The sequence below is a fragment of the Mytilus edulis genome, unplaced genomic scaffold, assembly GCF_963676685.1.
Source record: "Mytilus edulis unplaced genomic scaffold, xbMytEdul2.2 SCAFFOLD_178, whole genome shotgun sequence".
NCBI lineage: Eukaryota > Metazoa > Mollusca > Bivalvia > Mytilida > Mytilidae > Mytilus > Mytilus edulis.
The window spans coordinates 7,418-28,082 of record NW_027269028.1 but is presented as its reverse complement, the minus strand read 5'-3'; the positions used below and the strand labels follow the sequence as shown (position 1 = coordinate 28,082).

Genomic DNA, 20,665 nt, shown 5'->3' with positions numbered 1-20,665 from the left:
TTAGTGATCGTCGTTGTGCAGGATAGACAAGAAATAATGGTTGTTCTGTAGGTACTTAATGACTATTCCCTAATGACAGCAGTGCTGATTGTCAATTTTGAGAATTCAATTTGCCGAATAATTCATACAATACAGAATTATAGTTTTCCAACCAATCGCTCAACATTAGAATGGAAGTGACAACACCCCTAAACGCACAAATGACGTTCACTAAAACCAGAGTTTTTTACGGAAATGCATCGAACTCGAAAGTTGTCTATTGTGTGTGTGCCCTATATATTGGCAGAAGATAGAAAATGCAGATTAAGATACAGAAGGAAACAATGATTCACTAAATATCTAAACCCACCATATTAACTGACATCATCTAAAATTGATCCTCACTGTTGATTAATGATTTGTGAAAACTACTGTCATGAAATAATAGAACACTCATGATATAAGCTGTCGGAGTGTTGAGCAGTGTCTTAAGGACTGTGTTATAATTGTTAGACAAACCACAATCTTTTGAATTGTAGAATTATAATTGCGTTAACTTTACACATCTATGTACAATGTACTGTGTTTTCCTACTGGATTTTGAGCACTACACTCTTTTGTATAAAAGAAACAAAAGTAAACACATCCGGTTTCGTTTTAACCCAAACAACTTCCGGTTAAAATCCAACATAATATAGACTTTTTACTTTAGTACTTTATTAAACATATTTGCGTTATGAAATGGTTTTCAGGATCCATTGGTGACGCCATTCAAAAGTCAAAAAGAGAGAAACGCATATTTATAGTATATATCACAGGTATATGTGTACTCAGGCATTTTTTTATCTGTGAACAGTTTTTGGGGAGCGTCTTTTTACCACAGAACACCACAGAATACCACAGAACACCACAGAATACCACAGAACACTAAAAATATACCACAGAACACTTATAATATGCCACAGAACTCATAAATAGTAATAATAGTTGTTGTTATTGCTAATTATGTCTATAATATGACTTTTATTATTCAAATAAATTAAAAAATTTCAATCTAGTGTCGACTCATTGTCATTACGCCCCCAATCACTTGGCCTTTAATTGGGTCCAGACTAAAAATTAACGTTAAGACCAATCATCGAGAAAACCACATAGGATTCTACCAATATAATGTTTTAAATAACCTATAAATTATAGTTTACATGTATTTGTATTTAATTATTGAAAATTGAAGGTCGAAGACTGATTTACGTTTGTGTGTGTGTGTATCTTCCTCAAATTTCAAGTGAAAAAAGTCTTGTCTGTGGTCAAATTTCAATAATAATAAAGAGATATAAAAATTACGTTGAAAATTTTAATTTGATAACATCAATAACAAAACAATTCAATAAATACATGCTCAATGTGATTAATGTCTTTTTTCGGCTCTTTCTGTTCTTGGTCTCTTTCTCTGCATAGGTTTCTTGGCTATTGACTTAGCCTTGTTGACAACAGAGTAGAGTCCATCGGATGAAGTTATGATATTTTCGTGTTTTCTTTTCTTATTGTCCTGTAGGAAACTATTAAAGAGTTTTCGTTTTTCCTCGTCTGATTTTGTTTTCCAGATGGCATCAGCTATAGTGTACTGTTACATTTCAGACGTTATTTCGATATTATGATGTTTAAGGCTGTATTTGTCATTTATTCTGGACAAAAACACCGTAATATCGAAATAACAGTCTTACTTTATAATTCTATCAGTTTCATTGGGCAGGGGGAAAAAAATTACATTTCAGACGTTATTTCGATATTACATGATGTTTAAGGCTGTATTTGTCATTTATTCTGGACAAAAACATCGTAATATCGAAATAACAGTCTTACTTTATAATTCTAGATTCAATGGACAGAGGAAAAAAATATATTTCAGACGTTATTTCGATATTATGATGTTTAAGGCTGTATTTGTCATTTATTCTGGACAAAAACACCGTAATATCGAAATAACAGTCTTACTTTATGACACTTTGTCGGAATATTAATTTACTTAAAAAAGACTACAATTAAAGGACTTCAAACAGTTGGCCGATCTTAATTAAAATGTTTGAGATTACTTTTTAGAAATGATTGATAGACATTAGCTCATGATTGAAATATTGATTTTTTTCTATTACTCAAAGTGCCTAATCACTAAAATCGAATATTACTCAAAATTCCAATGTTTGCAATAAATATCGAATCTTGATATATAGTGTCATCAGTCTTCAAAAACGATGGATATGTTCAATAACCGTACTCTATTGAAAAAACTCCATAGTGAAATTTATCTATTGAATGAAGAATTTTACAAACTATTTGATAACATGGCAGCGATTACAGATCGCAATGAACAAATTGAGTGCATGTTAGAATTGAAGAGATTGTCAGAAGAAACCTATGTTCTTAGTGACCAATATAGAAAATTAAAGGTGGTTGACGAAATTGACCAATTGGAGGACAGGCAAATGAAAGACGCCCTCGACAACCTACCAGAATTGAGCAGCGATGAGGATGAAGAAAAATTAGAGTAATATTACATCAATTTGATGGATTTTACAAAGGTCCTTTTAAGGACCATCAATATTTTCAAAAAGATCTATCATTGTGTTCACTTAATTACCCTAATTTCATCCCCCTCCCCCACAATTAATATTGAGTTCCGAAAGGTTTTGCCAAAGACAAGTAATGATATCAGATTGATAGTATAGAAAACAAATTCAATGTCAAAATTTAAAATATAAAGTTACCAAATTGTAAATTTCCTAAACACATTATATTCCGTAACTTAATAAGAAAAATGAATTAACAAAGCTTGACACGCGTCGTTGATAAATATGTTAAATGGTCCGTGTTAAATGTGATAATCCATAATCGCAATTAACAATTACTAATGTGCTATATACATTTTGAATTAATAAATTAATAAATAAATGCCACGCCTCGGTGTTAAATAGAAAACAAATTCTATGTCAAAATTTTAAATATAAAATTACCAAATTGTAAATTTTATAAACATATTGTGTATTCCGTAACTTAATAAGAATGATGAATTAACAACTTTTAAGCTTGACACGCGTCGTTGATAAATATGTTAAATGTGATAATCCATCACTTATCATAAATCGCAATTAACAATTAATTATGTGCTATAAACATTTTGAATTAACAAAGCCTGACACGCGTAGGTAATAAATAGATTTAACCGATTCAACAGATTAAGAAATTCAGCGCCTTATGTACGAAACAAAAGTTTACAAAAATTGTGCAAAGATGCAATAATTTTTTTAATATTAAAACATAAAATTACAAAATTAAGACGAAGTAAGCCAGATGAATAAGAGTAGGTAGACCCTACTTCTTCTTTCAAACAGGTCAAACAACAGAACGTGGAACAGCTGGATGTTACCAAGAAATCGATGTCTTGTAATGATAACTGTTGACAGTCATAGTGGTACCATGAATTGCAAGAGTCACACTGTACTGAGTTCTTGGAGCAGTTCTGTCTGCAGTCACCACAGGGCCAGAAAATCGACCTTTTTAGGTACGAGATTTTGCGTTTTGGCATTTTGACTTTACTGATTAACTTTGAAACTTTATAATAGATTTAGAAAGATTTTTGGAAATTATTTCTTGTTCTATCAATATATACCCTTTGATCAATATCTTTCAATTTTGGAGCCAATCGAAAATTTGACCAATGATATTAACAGGAAATAAAATTTTGTCCAATTATTTTTATCGGAAGTAAAAGATGATCCAATAACATTTACAGGAAGAAATTGTGATTCCAGTACTTTATGGTTTCACGTTTCCATTGTCTAACCCAAGATTTGAGACGTCGCTAACAGAACAAAAATGTGAAATGACTTCTTTGGGGACATTGCTAAAAAAACAAAAAGTTATGTAGGACTTCTTTTAAATTTCCATTTCTTTTGACAGCGTGGTTGAATTATAGAAGCCATCCGTTCTTTTCAATTTTTGACAACCTCATTAGTGGGGTTGTGTTTGTTAAATTACTCTTAATAATGACCATAATATAGACTTGTTTTACTAGTATTATTCAAAACAAAAATGAATTATAAAATTATATAAGTATGTAAAAAACATGACCCATTCAAAGATATTGCATGATAATTGATTAAAATCGTACTACAGGAACTTTATGCATTTCAAATAAAATTTAAATATATTCATAATAAGTAATCAATCAAAGTCCTCGATCTCTTTCCGTCGGTTAGATTTTGATATTTGTCTCTTGTCTTATTTTTGGTATAACTATTTTATATAAGAAGAAGAAAGAAATGAATAAAATATATATGAGGTATTGATGACGGTGGTTTGCGAAGTTGTCATGTTATAGACTTTCCTTTCCTGTTCGGCGTGTTCAATGTAGATATATTTGATATTTTAAACTTTAATTTAATATGATTTGTTGCATTAATAACTGAAATAATATATGTTAAGGTCACAATTAATACGATTAAAAAAAAAAAATAAAAACAAAAAAATGCGCTGTTTAGCGATATGTGGTTTGCAATCGGTGATGAAATTTAGATTTACCGTCTAATTAATATTAGTTCATGCATTTTTTTAAGTTATTTTAATGTTATGTTGCATATTTTAGGCGTTTTGTTGTTTGTTTATGTGTTCTGTGGTATATTTTTAGTGTTCTGTGGTATATTTTTAGTGTTCTGTGGTATTCTGTGGTGTTCTGTGGTATTCTGTGGTGTTCTGTGGTAAAAAGACGCTCCGCAGTTTTTGTACACATTGTAAATTTTTTCTTTTCCGCAAACATGGCAAATCCATATAAAAATTTTGACCAGTAAGTGCAGCCACAGGCACTTGTCTCAAATCCCCCCCCCCCCCTATATACCTTAATAGAACACAATGTACTTAACTGAACATTTTGAAAAATGTCACCCGGTCGCGAACTTCTGTTTTATTTCGATTTCTTGGTAGCCAAACCTTCTTAACCCTCTTGCTGCCAGTTGTTGTTCAGGGTTGCATTTCATATGACATTAAATACGACTGCTTGACGTTTATGCCGTAATGACCGTTACATTTGTAAGACATTGTAGAAACATATTACACTTTTTTATTTTGATAAAGGTACAGCACTGATGAAAAGCTGGCATACATGTACATTGAAACATGGACATATGTGTCCCTTCGGCAGCAAGAGATGTCATAAATGTAAATTGATTTATCTACTCAATGGTGTATGACTCAACTACCATTGTTGTCTGGACAGGATCATTCGTAGCATGCCTCAGAAGCAGGTCAACGTGAGGTTTTTGTATACTGATGCCAAATTGGAAACACTAAGTCTGCAGTGTTTGATTTATTATAAAAAATATTTACAAAAAAACTGTCAGCTTTTCTCTAAATAGTAATTATTATCTTTATTGTAAATTAGTAAAAGATTATATGTGATACAAACCCTAGATATTAAAGTGTTATTTGAGGTATGTCTAATGTGGCAGCAGTTTCTATTTTTAGAACTCAGATTTTCCCATTGTTTTGATATCATTCAGACTCTCTCTTGACTTAACGTATGAAACGAAATAAGATCAGATAACTCCAAGAAACATTTAGACCTTGAGAGTGGGAAGATACCTTTCACTGCGAGACGTTTGTTTCCAAATTGGCATCGGTAGACGAAATAATTACGTTGCTACATTTGGGTAGGATTGCTACGGATGATTCCGACAACAAAAGTAGGCATGTTATCAGGCCTGGGGCCATTACATTGCAATGTAATGCATTACATTACAATTACTTTGTGATTCTTACATTACAATTACAATTACAATTACATTTTTTCTCACATGTAATGCATTACATTACAATTACTTTGCCTGTGTAATGCATTACATTACACATTACTTTTTCAATATAAAAACTAAAAACATTTCAAAAAACAGATTTTTATAAGAATTTGATAAATATTACAGGGGTATATGTAGATATATATACAGTGTTAGTGACATAGACTTCAAATACTGGTTAATCAATATGTCCATTGAACCTTATTATCATAAGAGGTTCAAAAGTGATGTCATTAAGAAAACAGCGATCAGTTCTGTACACCTTTCTGGCAATACTAAAAAGCCTTTCTACAGCAGCTGATGTGTGTGTAAATACTTGATAGCTGTATTAGCCAAAAAAGAAAGGCACACTGAATTTGACTTCCATCATTCCAGTGCATTGATTGAAATTTCTTCACATGGCTCAGACAAGTAGATGTCAACATCATGTACTGCACCATACCTGTGTCTATACTCTTTGAATGAGGAGTAGGAGGCACTGGAAAAGTCACTTTTAAGATTCTTAGGTGGTGGTAAAAAATAAATAAATTATCATATAATTTTGTTTCTTACATTGATCACTTAATCATTAAGACATCATTAAGGGATTTCAAAGGAATATAATAAATGTGTCATTAAAGGATTATCATTTGAAATGCTTAAGGGATCTGTGAGGACAAACATAAGTTGAGAAGATTTGATTGCAATAAAAACATTTTGATATTAATTAGGTGAAATAACAACACAGACAGGACCCAAACCACAGTTTGGTTTAAAAATGTTGTTTGACATATTCAATCTTTCACTGAAATACATGTAAGGTGTGTATAGAATTATGAAAATTTCATATTCATATTTTTTCCATTCATCTATATAGTTTTGTTTGATAAATTTTTATAAGATTTTTCATTGAACACCAAACCACCAAACACCAAAATATTCCTAATATCATTTTAAACAAATATCAGAAACCAAAATCAAAACTTGATAATTTTAACCATTTTATATTTATTACCTTAATGTGTGTTTTAAAGATTGATGTAATTTAATTAATACAGTAATTAACTGTGTCAAAAATTTTATTCCATACTTTCTTTTGTTTTTGTTAATATTTTATTTTTATTATACAATATTCTTCAATTTTATGTATTTTACCAATTTGTAATGAAAAGTAATGTACTGTAATGGAGGCATTACATCAATTTTTAACTAAAGTAATCATTACATTACATGTAATTGTAATGCAGAAAATGTGCATTACAAATTACTTTGCATTACATCCAAAAAATGTAATATTACAATGCATTACAATTACAAATTACCATTACCCCAGGCCTGCATGTTATACACCATTGTGTAGAAAAATCAATTCAGATTTACGACATAACAAGTTTTAGTTGGGTTGGCAACTGAGAAATCTGCATATTATGGAATTTCGCTACCGGGTGACATTTTTCAAAATGTTTAGTTTTAAAGGTACCTTTCGTTATATTAAGGTATATAGGAAATTTTTTTCTGAGACAAGTGTCTGAGTGCAGCGATAAGCGAAAACAATAGGTTGCCAGTTTACTTTTACTTTCCAGGTCTTCTGCTAAGGGACAACCATTTAAATGCAAGGAGTGGTAGGGAGGAGGGGGTTACCGTTATGTTTATGACGACTTCAGTACATGTATGTTTACTAAAGACATGAAAGATATATTTTGTGACATCGTTTCTAATAAAAGAAAAAATGGGGTAACAATTTGATTGGTTAACTTCTGGTGAAAGCTATAATCTTATATATTTATATTTGATATGTAATGAAATGTTATGTGTTACTGTAGCTATGTACATGTATATATAGTACATGCTGATGCATGGAATTTTTATCATATTTTTTAAGAACAAAATTGTAATAAACAATAATGATGTTTGCATGCAGCATGCACATGGCAAGCTTTTGATGAGCATTCTGTTGATATGCAGTATAGTTTTTCTTTCACAAAATGAATTTTAAAATAGCTCTGGCTTTCACTTTCACAGGTCAAGATGAACTTTCAAAGAAAATGGATGCCACTTTGGAAAACACAGAAGTAACAGCATTGTGTGGAGATCAACACTGTGTAGCTCTAAAACTAAAAGCTAATGGGTAATTGTTTATACATTCATAGTTTGATAGGAACAACTTGACATATCTCAATGATATTTTCTATAAAGTTGTATTCCTATCAGTACATTTTCAGTTTGACAAGGCCCTCAGGTCTGCCCCTAGGTCATGGTCTAATTACTTAAGCCTTTATCAATGAGCAATTTTCAATGTTAAATTTTTTGCTTAAGTTAGTTTGATAGGAACTACTTGTGATAGACCAATGACATTTTCTATAAAGTTGCATTTTATTATCAGTACCAAGTACAAACATGTATCAGTTTAATAGATGACTATTTCGAGCCATTCCCCCTGTAGGTCATGGTCATGGTCCTTTGACTAAATTAGTAATATTCCATGTTAAGTTAGCTGTTTAAGTCGGTTTGATAGGACTCAGGAACTATTTGTGATACATGTAGATCAATGACATTTTCTACAAAGTTGCATTTTATTATCAGTACCAAGTACAAACATGTATCAGCATGATCAGTTAGATGACTATTTCGAGCCATTCCCCCTGTAGGTCATGGTCATGGTCCTTTGACTGAATCAATAATATTCCATGTTAATTTAGCTGTTTAAGTCAGTTTGATAGGACTCAGGAACTATTTGTGATAGATCAATGATACTTTCTATAAAGTTGCATGTCTATCAGGAAATATATCAGTTTGACAATTATTTTGAGGCCTTGTCCCAGTAGGTTATAGTAAGTGACTTTCAGTTTATTACAAATTTTTAATGTTAAGTTTTCTGCTAAAATTAGTTTGATAGGAATTACTTATGAAAGGCAACCATATTTTCTATAAAATTGCATTACTATCAGTACATCTCAGTTTGTCAACCATTTTGAGGCCCTGTCCCTAGTTCATTGTCCATTGACTTTGATTTAATTGGTTGCTGCCAATAGATTGTCTCTTTCTTAATTTTCTGCTAACAGACAAGACTTATCCAATTTGTTTCAACAAATTAATTTTTTTCAAGAACAAAATTGTGATAAACAATTATCACAATTATTTGTAAACTTTGTAATAATGCTATGTAAACTTTTGTAAACTTTGTAATAATGCGATGCTGACTGAGATATATATATATATAGTTGCATTTCAACTAAACCCTTTGTTTAAAAGAAATTCAACACAGATTTTTGCAGATACTTTTTGTAAACTTTTGTAAACTTTGTAATAATGCTATGCTGACTGAGAGATATATATAGTTGCGTTTCAACTAAATCCTTTGTTTAAAAGAAATTCAGCACAAACGTTTGCTGTCTCATGTCAGAATATGATCCTCCTACATATATGTACCATTAAACATAATGTTTACAAGTTCTGTGAGTATTTTTCTTCAAACTTATTTATAGTATGTACAAGCTTTACACAGTAGTGATTTCATAGGAATGCACACATTTTACTGTCTGCTTATTAAATAAAAATGTTTCAACTTGGTAAGAAAAAAAAAAAATAACTATAATCAATTTAAAAAACCTTTACCCCCTCCCTCTTTTCCTTTAAAGTTAAATGGTTGTTTCTTTCGGCGGAGGGCATTTTAGCGCATTGATAGGACATTTGAGCAAAACAAATCAGTCGCCTAATTTTAACCCATTTCAGCGAAAATTCAAATTGTCAAAGCCCATTTTAGCGAAATATTTATAACCCCTTATAATATAATAAATAAAAAAAAACTTAAATAGACTCAAGACAGCACAATATATAACATATGATGTCTATCAGAATACAGCGCTAAATGTCTCAAAGATTTAATCAAATGTTAAAAGCTCGTTCTGGCCTGGAATTTATGTCCTAGAAACGTTTGTAATGGACTCTGGATATACTCCCTGTACAATACTGTTGAATTGCATTAGGAACTGTTCTTTCTCTTCATCTTAAAATTGAGAAAGGAAATGGGGAATGTGTCAAAGCGGCAACAACCCGACAATAGAGCAGGCAACAGCTGAAGGCCACAAATGGGTCTTCAATGTAGCAGGAAACTCCCGCACCCGTAGGCGTCCCCCTCCTGGCCCCTTAAAAAATATGTATACTAGTACAGTGATAATGGACGTCATACTAAACTCCGAATTATACACAAGAAACTAAAATTAAAAATCATACAAGACTAACAAAGGCCAGAGGCTGCTGACTTGGGACACTTGTCTAGATTTTGATGCGCATTCGTCTACACCTCGTATTTTTGTATATATGTTGTTGTTTGCAATTTGATAATAGTATCAAGAAAAACGTAAATAGCTGAGTGACAACTATAACATTGCTCATTATTATGGTGATGGAACGACTCTCTGACCATTATGTGTTCCCTTTAAAATACAATGAACTTCTGCCCAAAGCTTAGTGAGTATTATTCAACCAGGTAAGTTTTCGCTAAAATGGGTTATCGAAATACAGGTGAAAGATTTAATCCGGCACTAAAATGGACTCTTATGTTGGCGGTCAAATGTCCCCCAGTAGTTCAAAATCTTTCGCTAAAATGTCCTGCCCCCATTTCTTTATTCATGTGGTAACATTGTTTTCTTTATTAAGTATGACATGTATTTTATACCAGTTATCCTAGTTGTGCCATAATTCATTTGTCCTGACTGATAGATATAATGAGGTTATCACAAAAACATAGTCAAAGGATTAATTTTATATATAAGTTCAAGTTTGAATAAGACATGTCATGAATGTATTTTATTTTTATTTTCAGTGAAGAATGTGGATTTTTCTCACAGATTTGTATCCTTTTAAACACTTGTTGTGAGTTTGTCTGTACCATTTGAATATAAACCATAAAACTAATTATAAACACAATCATTGAAGTCAAGTGAGTTGCAGCTTTACTTTCTCTGGTATAAGAAAATTCAAATTAAAAAGATAGGGAGGAGATGTAAAATTACTGAAGCTTATAATTATAAAGCATCATTGATGAGCAGAATTATAACACCATTACAAAAATTTGAAAAAATATATTTTATGTCAGAGAGCATAAGGTGACCTATTGATGTCTTTTGAAGTTGTGTAATTAGGTTTCTGTCTCATTTATGTATACTGTATTTGTATTGTATACCTACTAAGTTACAGATCATGTTCAAATTTGTTCTGGTCTGATAATTTTGTGCAGAGTTATGGTCCTTGTGCTTAAAAAAATCACTGAAATAATCAGTTTTCCGTACTTTTTTTCTTCATGCTCGAAGATATTGATTTGATAATTGGTATATAGTTTTATCATGACCAGTTACAGATCAAGTTTGAATTTTGTTCAGGTCTGATGATTTTGTGCAGAGTTATGGTCCGAAAATAATCAGTTTTTCCACACTTTTATGTCATGCTTGAATATATTGAATTGATATTTGTTATATTGTTTACACCATGACAATTTATAGATCAAGATAGAATTTTGTTCCAATACAATGAATTTTTAACTGGTAGGGGACTATGTATTGCCTTGCAATACTCACAGAATGCTTGTTTTTTTCCTAGTTTAATTTTTTTTTGTGTTTATGTTTTTATTAGGTTCTTAATTAACACAGGTATTAAATACTTGTATGTTGTTCATACAATGTATGTAATGTATATGGTCTCTGCAACATTTTGTTTCTGAGTATAAAGTATTTGTTCCTTAACTGATATCAGACCCAGTTGTTACAGTGCCTTCAGTATATTTTATAGCTGTGAATGGTTCACCTATTGAAGTAACAGCTGGTTATGTGGAACCTAATGCTTTTTGTCAGATCATACAATCAGTCATTAAAGTAGGTTTAACACAATTTTTAGATATCTTTATGGCTTAAATTACTAACACTGCATTCATTATTACTTATATAGGGTACACATTTGTATACCACACACACAAAGATTGGATGGTATATACTTATCACCATGTCCATCTGTTTGTCCATGTCTGTCTGTCCGTCCTAATTTTATATCATTGGGGATGGGAGGGTAAATTAAATAATGCATATTTGTATCCACTGGAACACTGGCTGTTGACAGTTGAAAATGAAACTATTTGTTTAATATAGAAAGTAAAAAACACTGAATTGTAGTATGAATTCAGCTAAAAATATGCATCTTTTTTTAATTTTGAAAGACTAATGTAACAAGACAAGTGCTTTGGTAGGTGCAAATATGTTTTGCATTCTTATTATATTATGGCAACATTCGTGATGCATCATATTTAAAACAGACAATTACTTAAGTACAAGTGTCTGGAACCCTATGAAAATTAACCAAATGTTGGGATTGAATTTTGGGGCCTTGGCCCAAACCGTTTAGGAATTACAGACCGAACAAATTTAAACCAGAAAACTAAGATTTTCTGGTTTCTGGACAATAAATTGAATATAAGTTTTGGATTGCTATTTAGTTGTGCTACAAGGTGTTATAACATCAAAGGAAGGTTTTGATAGGAAAAATGGGTAAAAAACAATGCTTTTGTACTTAGTATGAATTGCTTATTTGTTAACCAATTTCGATGGGTTTCAATTCCAAGTCTAACCAGGTCTTTTGAATTATGTTTTTTGGCTCTGTTTTTTTATTGGTCCATATTTAACAGGTCCATAGGGTCCAAAATCAAACTTTGTGTGTTTTCATCAAAAACTGAATTATGGGGTTCTTTGATATATGCTGAACCTAACCACATATATTTCAATTTTGGATATTGGACCATTATAGGTAAATGTCCAATTTCAATTTTTTTTAGTTCTTAGACGACAGCTACATTCTGTGTCAGTCAAACCTAACCTGTGTCAAATATTAAATCACAAACCTAATTCAGAACTGTATCAAGCTTGAATGATATGTCTATACTAATGTTCAACCTCTAGGGTCGTATCACTCTGTGTCTTAATCATAAGTACCCAAAAATTTAGGTTTTATCTTGAATATAAATGAGGTTTTGAATTTTTATGACACAGTATGGTTATATTTATTAAAGTTTTAACATTTAAACTGCATTTTGAAAAATATGTAGACCATGTCCCTTTTTGTTGACAGTATTCAACAGATAAAACAAATAATGTTTCTTATTTGCCTTGCCTTACAGAACCACAGAGCTCAGACTGATGTCTCTCCTCCTTTGGACACACAATCTATCAAAATGTCTAATGTACAAACAGCAGTTTCCAGTGGTCAGCCTGCTTCTGGACAAGCAGATTCAGCATCAAGCAATCACACCGTCACTACAGATTCTAATTCAGCTGCTCCAGCATTGGAAGAAAGAATAGACATGTAAACAATATTTATACATTTACAACATTTCAAAACTACTGTGGATTCATTAGCATTCGTTGAATACCAATTTTCGTGGATAACGTGGGTACCTGGGAACCATGAATTTAAATGTTCAACAAATAACAAATTTTCATAAGGAATGTATGCAGACTTTGCAAAGATAATGAAATTAGATATTAACGAAAATGCAACTTTTCTTCAATCCATGAAAATTGGTACACACAAAAATAAATGAATCCACAGTATTTAACAAGTGAACATATATTTATCTCATCAGATTTTTGGGGCTCTAAAAGGTCATATATTTTTATATGGATTTTGCCATCACTTGGTGCCTGTCATTGTCCATCATCTGTCATCATTGTCATAGACCTTTTCAAAGATGGTCTCCTTAAACTTCTGAATTTATTTGCTCCCATTTATGGTTATATTTTTATTGCCCCACATTTGAAAGTTGGGGGGGGGGACTGTCCATCTGTGCCTCTTTCAGTATGTCTGTCCCATTATTGGTATATTGTGAATCTACATAACTATTTGAATGCTAGAAAGTTTTAAAAATGTGTCAAATGACCCTGCCTGCCAATTTAGATGGCTGACATAGGTAAAAAAAGAACATAGGGGTAAAATGCAAGTTTTGTCTATTATTTTGAAAACTGTTAGAAATAAAGAAAGTCAGAGCAAAAATGTTCAGACGTTGAGCTCTACCAATTGTCCATATACCTCAAAACTATCAGCTACTTTCTTATACAAGTTCTGGGTCAAGTAGGATAAACGGTACTGTAGTTCCATCGGATGAACAGAGTAATAAATTGGTTTAACTTGAGAAGTAAATCGGTTTATATGTAAATAATTTGACAGACTGACAGGTCAACAGGTTGACACAATAAAGGTTGACAAGGGTAAAAGTTGACAGGTTGACAAGTGTTAAGGACAACAGGTTGACAAGCGTAAGGGTCAACCTGGTGTTAAGGTCGACAGGTTAATAAGTGATAAGAACGACAGGTTGACAGGTTTAATTTTACTATAAAACAAGTAAATAGGTTTATTTATTTGCCAAAAAAAACTAAATTGTAATTAAGTAAAATAAAATTAACTTCAGTTTTTAAACTTTTTAAGAAGTCTTGACTTTTAACTGTTATCTGTCGACTATCAACCTGTTTACCATTTTTACAGTTTCCATTTCTGAAATGAAATTGTCAACCTGTCGACATGTGGACCTGTCTACCAGTCAATAATAATTCTATTTTACACTTTTTAATGCTATCAAGTTGTCAACCTGTCAACTTGTCGACTATTCAACCTGTCAACCAGTCAAATTGTTGACTTGTCAACCATAACTTACTTTTTATTATTTTAAATTGTCAACCTGTCAGTCAGTCAACCATAAAAATATTTACATTTTCAACACATTGTCAATCTGTTGACATGTCAACCTGTCTACCAGTCATTTTTAGCTCACCTGGCCTAAAAGGCCAAGTGAGCTTTTCTCATCACTTGGCGTCCGTCGTCGTTAACTTTTACAAAAATCTTCTCCTCTGAAACTGCTGGGCCAAATTAAACCAAACTTGGCCACAATAATCATTGGGGTATCTAGTTTAAAAAATGTGTCCGGTGACCCGGCCAACCATCCAAGATGGCCGCCATGGCTAAAAATAGAACATAGGGGTAAAATGCAGTTTTTGGCTTATAACTCAAAAACCAAAGCATTTAGAGCAAATCTGACAGGTGTAGAATTGTTAAACAGGTGAAGATCTATCTGCCCTGAAATTTTCAGATGAATCGGATAACCCGTTGTTGGGTTGCTGCCCCTGAATTAGTAATTTTAAGGAAATTTTGCTGTTTTTGGTTATTATCTGGAAAATTATTATAGATAGAGATAAACAGTAAATAGCAATAATGTTCAGCAAAGTAAGATTTACAAATAAGTCAACATGACTGAAATGGTCAGTTGACCCCTTTAGGAGTTATTGCCCTTTATAGTCAATTTTTAACCATTTTTCGTAAATCTTAGTAATATTTTACAAAAATCTTCTCCGCTGAAACTACTGGGCCAAATTAATCCAAACTTGGCCACAATCATCTTTTGGGTTAATTTTTTAAAAAATGTGTCCAGTGACCCGGCCATCAAACCAGGATGGCCGCCATGGCTAAAAATAGAACATGGGGTAAAATGCAGTTTTTGGCATATAACTCAAAACCCAAAGCATTTAGAGCAAATCTGACCGGAGTAAAATTGTTTATCAGTTCAAGATCTATCTGCCCTGAAATTTTCAGATGAATCGGACAACCCGTTGTTGTGTTGCTGGCACTGAATTAGTAATTTTAAGGAAATTTTGCTCTTTTTGGTTATTATCTTGAATATTATTTATAGATAGAGATAAACTATAAACAGCAATAATGTTCAGCAAAGTAAGATTTACAAATAAGTCAACATGACTGAAATGGTCAGTTGACCCCTTTAGGAGTTATTGCCCTTTATAGTCAATTTTTAACCATTTTTCGTAAATCTTAGTAATCTTTTACAAAAATCTTCATCTCTGAAACTACTAAGCCAAATTAATCCAAACTTGGCCACAATCATCTTTTGGGTTAGTAGTTTGAAAAATGTGTCCAGTGACCCGGCCATCCAACCAAGATGGCCGCCATGGCTAAAAATAGAACATGGGGTAAAATGCAGTTTTTTGCTTATAACTCAAAACCCAAAGCATTTAGAGCAAATCTGACATGGGGTAAAATTGTTTATCAGGTCAACATTTATCTACTCTGAATTTTTTAGATGAATCGGACAACCTGTTGTTGGGTTGCTGACCCTGAATTGTTAGTTTTAAGAAAATTTTGCTGTTTTTGGTCATTATCTTGAATATTATTATTGATAGAGATAAACTGTAAACAACAATAATGTTCAGCAAAGTAAGAATTACAAATAAGTCAACATGACCGAAATGGTCAATTGACCCCCTTAGGAGTTATTGTTCTTTATAGTCAATTTTTAACAATTTTCATAAAATTTGTAAATTTTTACTAACATTTTCCACTGAAACTAATGGGCCAAGTTCATTATAGATAGAGATAATTTTAAGCAGCAAGAATGTTCAGTAAAGTAAGATGTACAAACACATCACCATCACCAAAACACAATTTTGTCATGAATCCATCTGCTTCCTTTAATATTCACATAGACCAAGGTGAGAGACACAGGCTCTTTAGAGCCTCTATTTTTTTTGTCTTTGTATAATTCAAATATTGAATACAGAACATTTTGGATCCAAGGTTGAGACAACAGGTTTCCTCAAGCGTTTAAGTCTAAAAAAAAAAATGCACAAAAATCGTTGTATGTTGCCACTTTATCCAGAATGTGTTGATTTTTAAGCCACTCTTGTGAAAAGACTTCTTTTAACAAAGAAGTAAATCTTTTAACAAAGAAGTAAATCTTTTGACATAGATCAATTCAAAAAACAAATAATGGCCATTTTGAAATTTTAAGATTAAGTGAAATTCAAGGCTATATTTGGCCTAAAGTGAACCTTGTCCTTTAACTAAACTTTACCACAATCATCATCAGGGTATTTAGTTTAAAAATGTGTCCAATGACACTGCCTGCCAACCAACATGGAAGACATGGCTAAAAATAGAACATTGGGATAAAATGCAGTTTGTATAAGTATATTCGTATACCAACTTATTTTCACATATACTAGTCCACTTTTAATCTATTTAATTTTGAGATTTTCTTATATACGATGTAGTTTGATAAGTTAAGATTTAAGTTATACATATTTGCGACGATTTATATTCGCGTTATTTTTCTACTTACCAATGTCGCGAAAAATCGCTCTCGAAAAACTTTAGTTAAAAAAAATAGAAAATTTTGACATTTAAACACAAGTTTTATGACCACAAAAGGAAGGTTGGGATTGATTTTGGGGGTTATGGTCCCAACAGTTTAGGAATAATCAGTTTTCCACACTTTTTTTTGACATGAAGCCTTTTTATTTTGGCATTATCAAATATTCCTTGAACTTTGTTGTTATAGAGCAAAACAAAAGATTGAAGAAAAAAGATTGCAAAAACAAGAAATAGAGGAAGAAGGAAGAAGACAGAAAGAAATAGAAAGAAGAAAATTGGGACAGGATATGGCCAAACTTAAGCAATTTCAAGAAGAAAAGAAAAGAAAAGAGTTACAGGAGCAGTTAGCCAAGGAGAGGACAGAAAAGACTAAAGAAAGGGAGAGAATAAAACAAGAATTAGAAAAAGACAGGTATATTTATTTAAACTTGCAAAAGTCTGAAGACACTACAATGTTGCCTGTTGGTATATGTCTTTTAAATACATGACTGATGGTACACAACTCTTTTATCAAAGAAAAAAATGTATACAGAAACTTAGCTGTATTGTATTTGTTCTGATCATTTTTTTTTTTGTCTTCCACCAAAGATCAAAACTTGTTTTGTGGTTTCATCGGTTAGATTTTTATACGACCGCAAAATTTTTGCGGTCGTATATTGGTATGATGTTGTCATCGTCGTCGTCCAAAGACATTTGGTTTTTGCACTATAACTTAAGTATAAGTCAATAGAAATCTATGAAATTTAAACACAAGGTTTATGACAACAAAAAGAAGGTTGGGATTGATTTTGGAAGTTTTGGTCCCAACAGTTTAAGAATAAGGGGCCAAAAAAGGGTCCAATAAGCATTTTTCTTGGTTTTCGCACAATAACTCTAGTATAAGTAACTAGAAATCTATGAAATTTAAACACAAGGTCTATGACCACAAAAGGAAGTTTTGGATTGATTTTGGGAGTTTTGGTTCCAATAGTTTAGGAATTAGGGTCCAAAAGGGTCCAAAAGTAAACTTTGTTTGATTTCATCAAAAATTGAACTATTGGGGTTCTTTGATATGCCGAATCTTACCGTGTATTTAGATTCTTAATTTTTGGTCCCAATTTCAAATTGGTCTACATAAAGGTCCAAAGGGTCCAAAATCAAACTTAATTTGATTTTAACAAAAATTGAATTCTTGGGGTTCTTTGATATGCTGAATCTAAACATGTACTTAGTTTTTTTTATTATGGGCTCAGTTTTCAAGTTGGTCCAAATCGGGGTCCAAAATTAAGCTTTGTTTGATTTCAACAAAAATTAAATATATGGGGTTCTTCGATATGCTGAATTTAACCATGTATTTAGATTCATGATATTTGGGCCCGGTTATCAAATTGGTCCACAGTGAGGTCTAAAGGGTCCAAAATTGAACTTTATTTGATTTCATCAAAAATTGAATTCTTGGGGTTCTTTGATATGCTGAATCTAACAATGTATTTAGATTTTGGATATTGGAATACCACAAAGGGATAGTAAGAATTGTCTTTGGGAGTTATGGCTCAAACGGTTAAGGAATAAGGAGCAAAAAAGGGGGGGAAAAGGGTTTCCAGGTTAATGGATAATTACTTAAGCACAAAACATAATTTAAAAGCAGTGTAAGGATGGTAATTGAAACTCATTTGAATATCTCACCAAAACTGCTTTTAAAGTATATATATTGAAAATTTGCCAAAAAACTTTAGCATTAATAAATTCCATTGGAAATTTGCCAATAACTTTAGTTTAATGAACTTCATTGGAAATTTGCCAATATAAAATGTTGCTGATGAAGCTTTTTTGTTTATCTGGAGTTGTTTTTCTTTGTCCAGAATAGTAGTTGAATCAACTGATTAATTAAACCAATCTTTACCATTCAGTGATTACAAGCACTTTGATTACCATTCTAGGGTTATGCCCCTTTACAAGTGGAAAAATTGAAAAAAATTTTAGTTTCTGTTTTCTTAACTTAAGTTTGTCTTAACCACGTTAACTAAATTTAATGAAATGTGTATATAATGCTTATTACCTCTAAGCTCAGTTTAAGTTCAATTTTTGGCAGCTTCTTTTTTACAGTTCTTGAGTTATGTCTCTTTATAACGTTATATGCTAGCGGGGGGCATCATCTGTGTCCCTTTGGACACATTCCCCATTATTTTTTTTAGAAGTTAATTTTAACCATGACTGTATGTCATTTTATATTTTAATATTTTATGATGTATTTAAATGAGTAGTTATTGTTGCAAACTCCATTAGAAATTTGAATTGAGATCATTTTTGGAATAAGGAAAAGGGGGAGGTGAATAAAAAATTGGGGGGTGGGGGGGGGGGGGGTCAATTTTTCTCTTTTCAGATTTATTCAAAAAAAAATTTTTTTAGAGGATTAATATTCAACTGCATAGTGAATTGCTCAAAAGCAAAAAAAAAGCTTTTGAGACTGACCCTGTTTAGTTGTAGACTTTTTGTTGTAAGAGTTTTCTCCCCAAACACTGTTTTCTCCTCCGTAACCGTAGAAGAAACTGTCATTATACTAATTGCTAGTTATATCTTCAGGATGATTTGTCAAATTTTAATCAATTAGTAGACTCCATATGACAGTTAATTCCCTCTTTTGAAATTTACTTAAGGGGGCTCGCGGGTCTAAATCAAATTAAATTTAGGATTTCGCTATTTTTTTCTATAAATAAACTTTATCCTATACTTAAAAAAAAATAAGATAAAAATATGGGGTCACCGTTCATTTAAGCTCACAATCTGCCTTTGAAAAAAGCATGCTCAGGCATGTTCAGGTACTTTTTTTTCTGTTGAACTAATAGGAGTTAAAAAAGTTATTTCAATTTTTATGCAAATAAATGGCATTTTTTTCATCAAAGGGAGATAATTCAGAGCTTTTTAGACGACCGCAAAAAAAATAATTTTTAGTCGTATATTGCTATCACGGTGGCGTCGTCGTCGTCGTCCGAATACTTTTAATTTTTTTGCACTCTAACTTTAGTAAAAATAAATAGAAATTGATGAAATTTTGACACAAGGTTTATGACCACAAGAAGAAGGTTGGGATTGATTTTGGGAGTTTTGGTCCCAACATTTTAGGAATTAGGGGCCAAAAAGGGCCCAAATAAGCATTATTCTGAGTTTTCGCACTATAACTTTAGTTTAAGTGAATAGAAATCTATGAAATTTTGACATAAGGTTTATGACCACAAAAGGAAGGTTGGGATTGATTTTGGGAGTTTTGGTTCGAACAGTTTAGGAATTAGGGGCCAAAAAAGGGCCCAAATAAGCATTATTCTTGGTTTTTGCACAATAAATTTAGTATAAGAAAATAGATATCAGTGAAATTTAAACACAAGGTTTATGACCACAAAAGGAAGGGTTGGGATTGATTTTGGGAGTTGAGGTCCCAACAGTTTAGGAATTAGGTGCAAAAAAGGGGCCCAAATAAGCATTATTCTTGGTTTTCGCACCATAACTTAAGTATAAGTAGTACTACCTGTGACTTTATCTTATTAATGGTGGCCATAAAAAATATGTTCACCATGGTGGCCCTATATGTCCATCATCATACCCCCTGTTGCTTTTTTAATACACAAGGTATTACTCAAAAACTAGTCAAGGATAAAGGGAAATCTTGAATGCATTGAAGTGTTAAAATT

General features: G+C 31.9%; 1 protein-coding gene and 1 long non-coding RNA gene across 2 annotated transcripts in view; one reads left to right on the top strand and one right to left on the bottom strand.

Annotated features, from left to right (window-relative positions):
- The window catches only part of LOC139509402 (uncharacterized), a 39,362-nt gene extending 38,758 nt beyond the window's left edge, over positions 1 to 604 (bottom strand). Inside the window, exon 1 of the long non-coding RNA XR_011661726.1 lies at positions 350 to 604. This is a non-coding gene — a long non-coding RNA (uncharacterized lncRNA). The remainder of the gene's footprint in view (positions 1 to 349) is intronic.
- Positions 605 to 634: 30 nt separating this feature from the next.
- LOC139509401 (UBX domain-containing protein 4-like) lies at positions 635 to 17,503 on the top strand. Its single transcript, XM_071296153.1, has 6 exons — positions 635 to 797; positions 7,827 to 7,932; positions 10,630 to 10,658; positions 11,556 to 11,674; positions 12,967 to 13,151; positions 17,188 to 17,503. The coding sequence occupies exons 1-6, from the start codon at positions 716 to 718 to the stop codon at positions 17,486 to 17,488; spliced, it is 822 nt and encodes a 273-aa protein (XP_071152254.1). The 5' UTR covers positions 635 to 715; the 3' UTR covers positions 17,489 to 17,503.
- Positions 17,504 to 20,665: the final 3,162 nt, after the last annotated feature.

What these genes read in the sequence shown, in the direction of transcription:
- LOC139509401 (XM_071296153.1), top strand. Translation starts at nt 716, where the DNA reads ATGAAATGGTTTTCAGGATCCATTGGTGACGCCATTCAAAAGTCAAAA. An exon ending in CTAAAACTAAAAGCTAATGG is followed by an intron (nt 7,933 to 10,629) that starts GTAATTGTTTAT and finishes TTTTATTTTCAG; the next exon opens with TGAAGAATGTGGATTTTTCT. An exon ending in TTGGAAGAAAGAATAGACAT is followed by an intron (nt 13,152 to 17,187) that starts GTAAACAATATT and finishes TTGTTGTTATAG; the next exon opens with AGCAAAACAAAAGATTGAAG.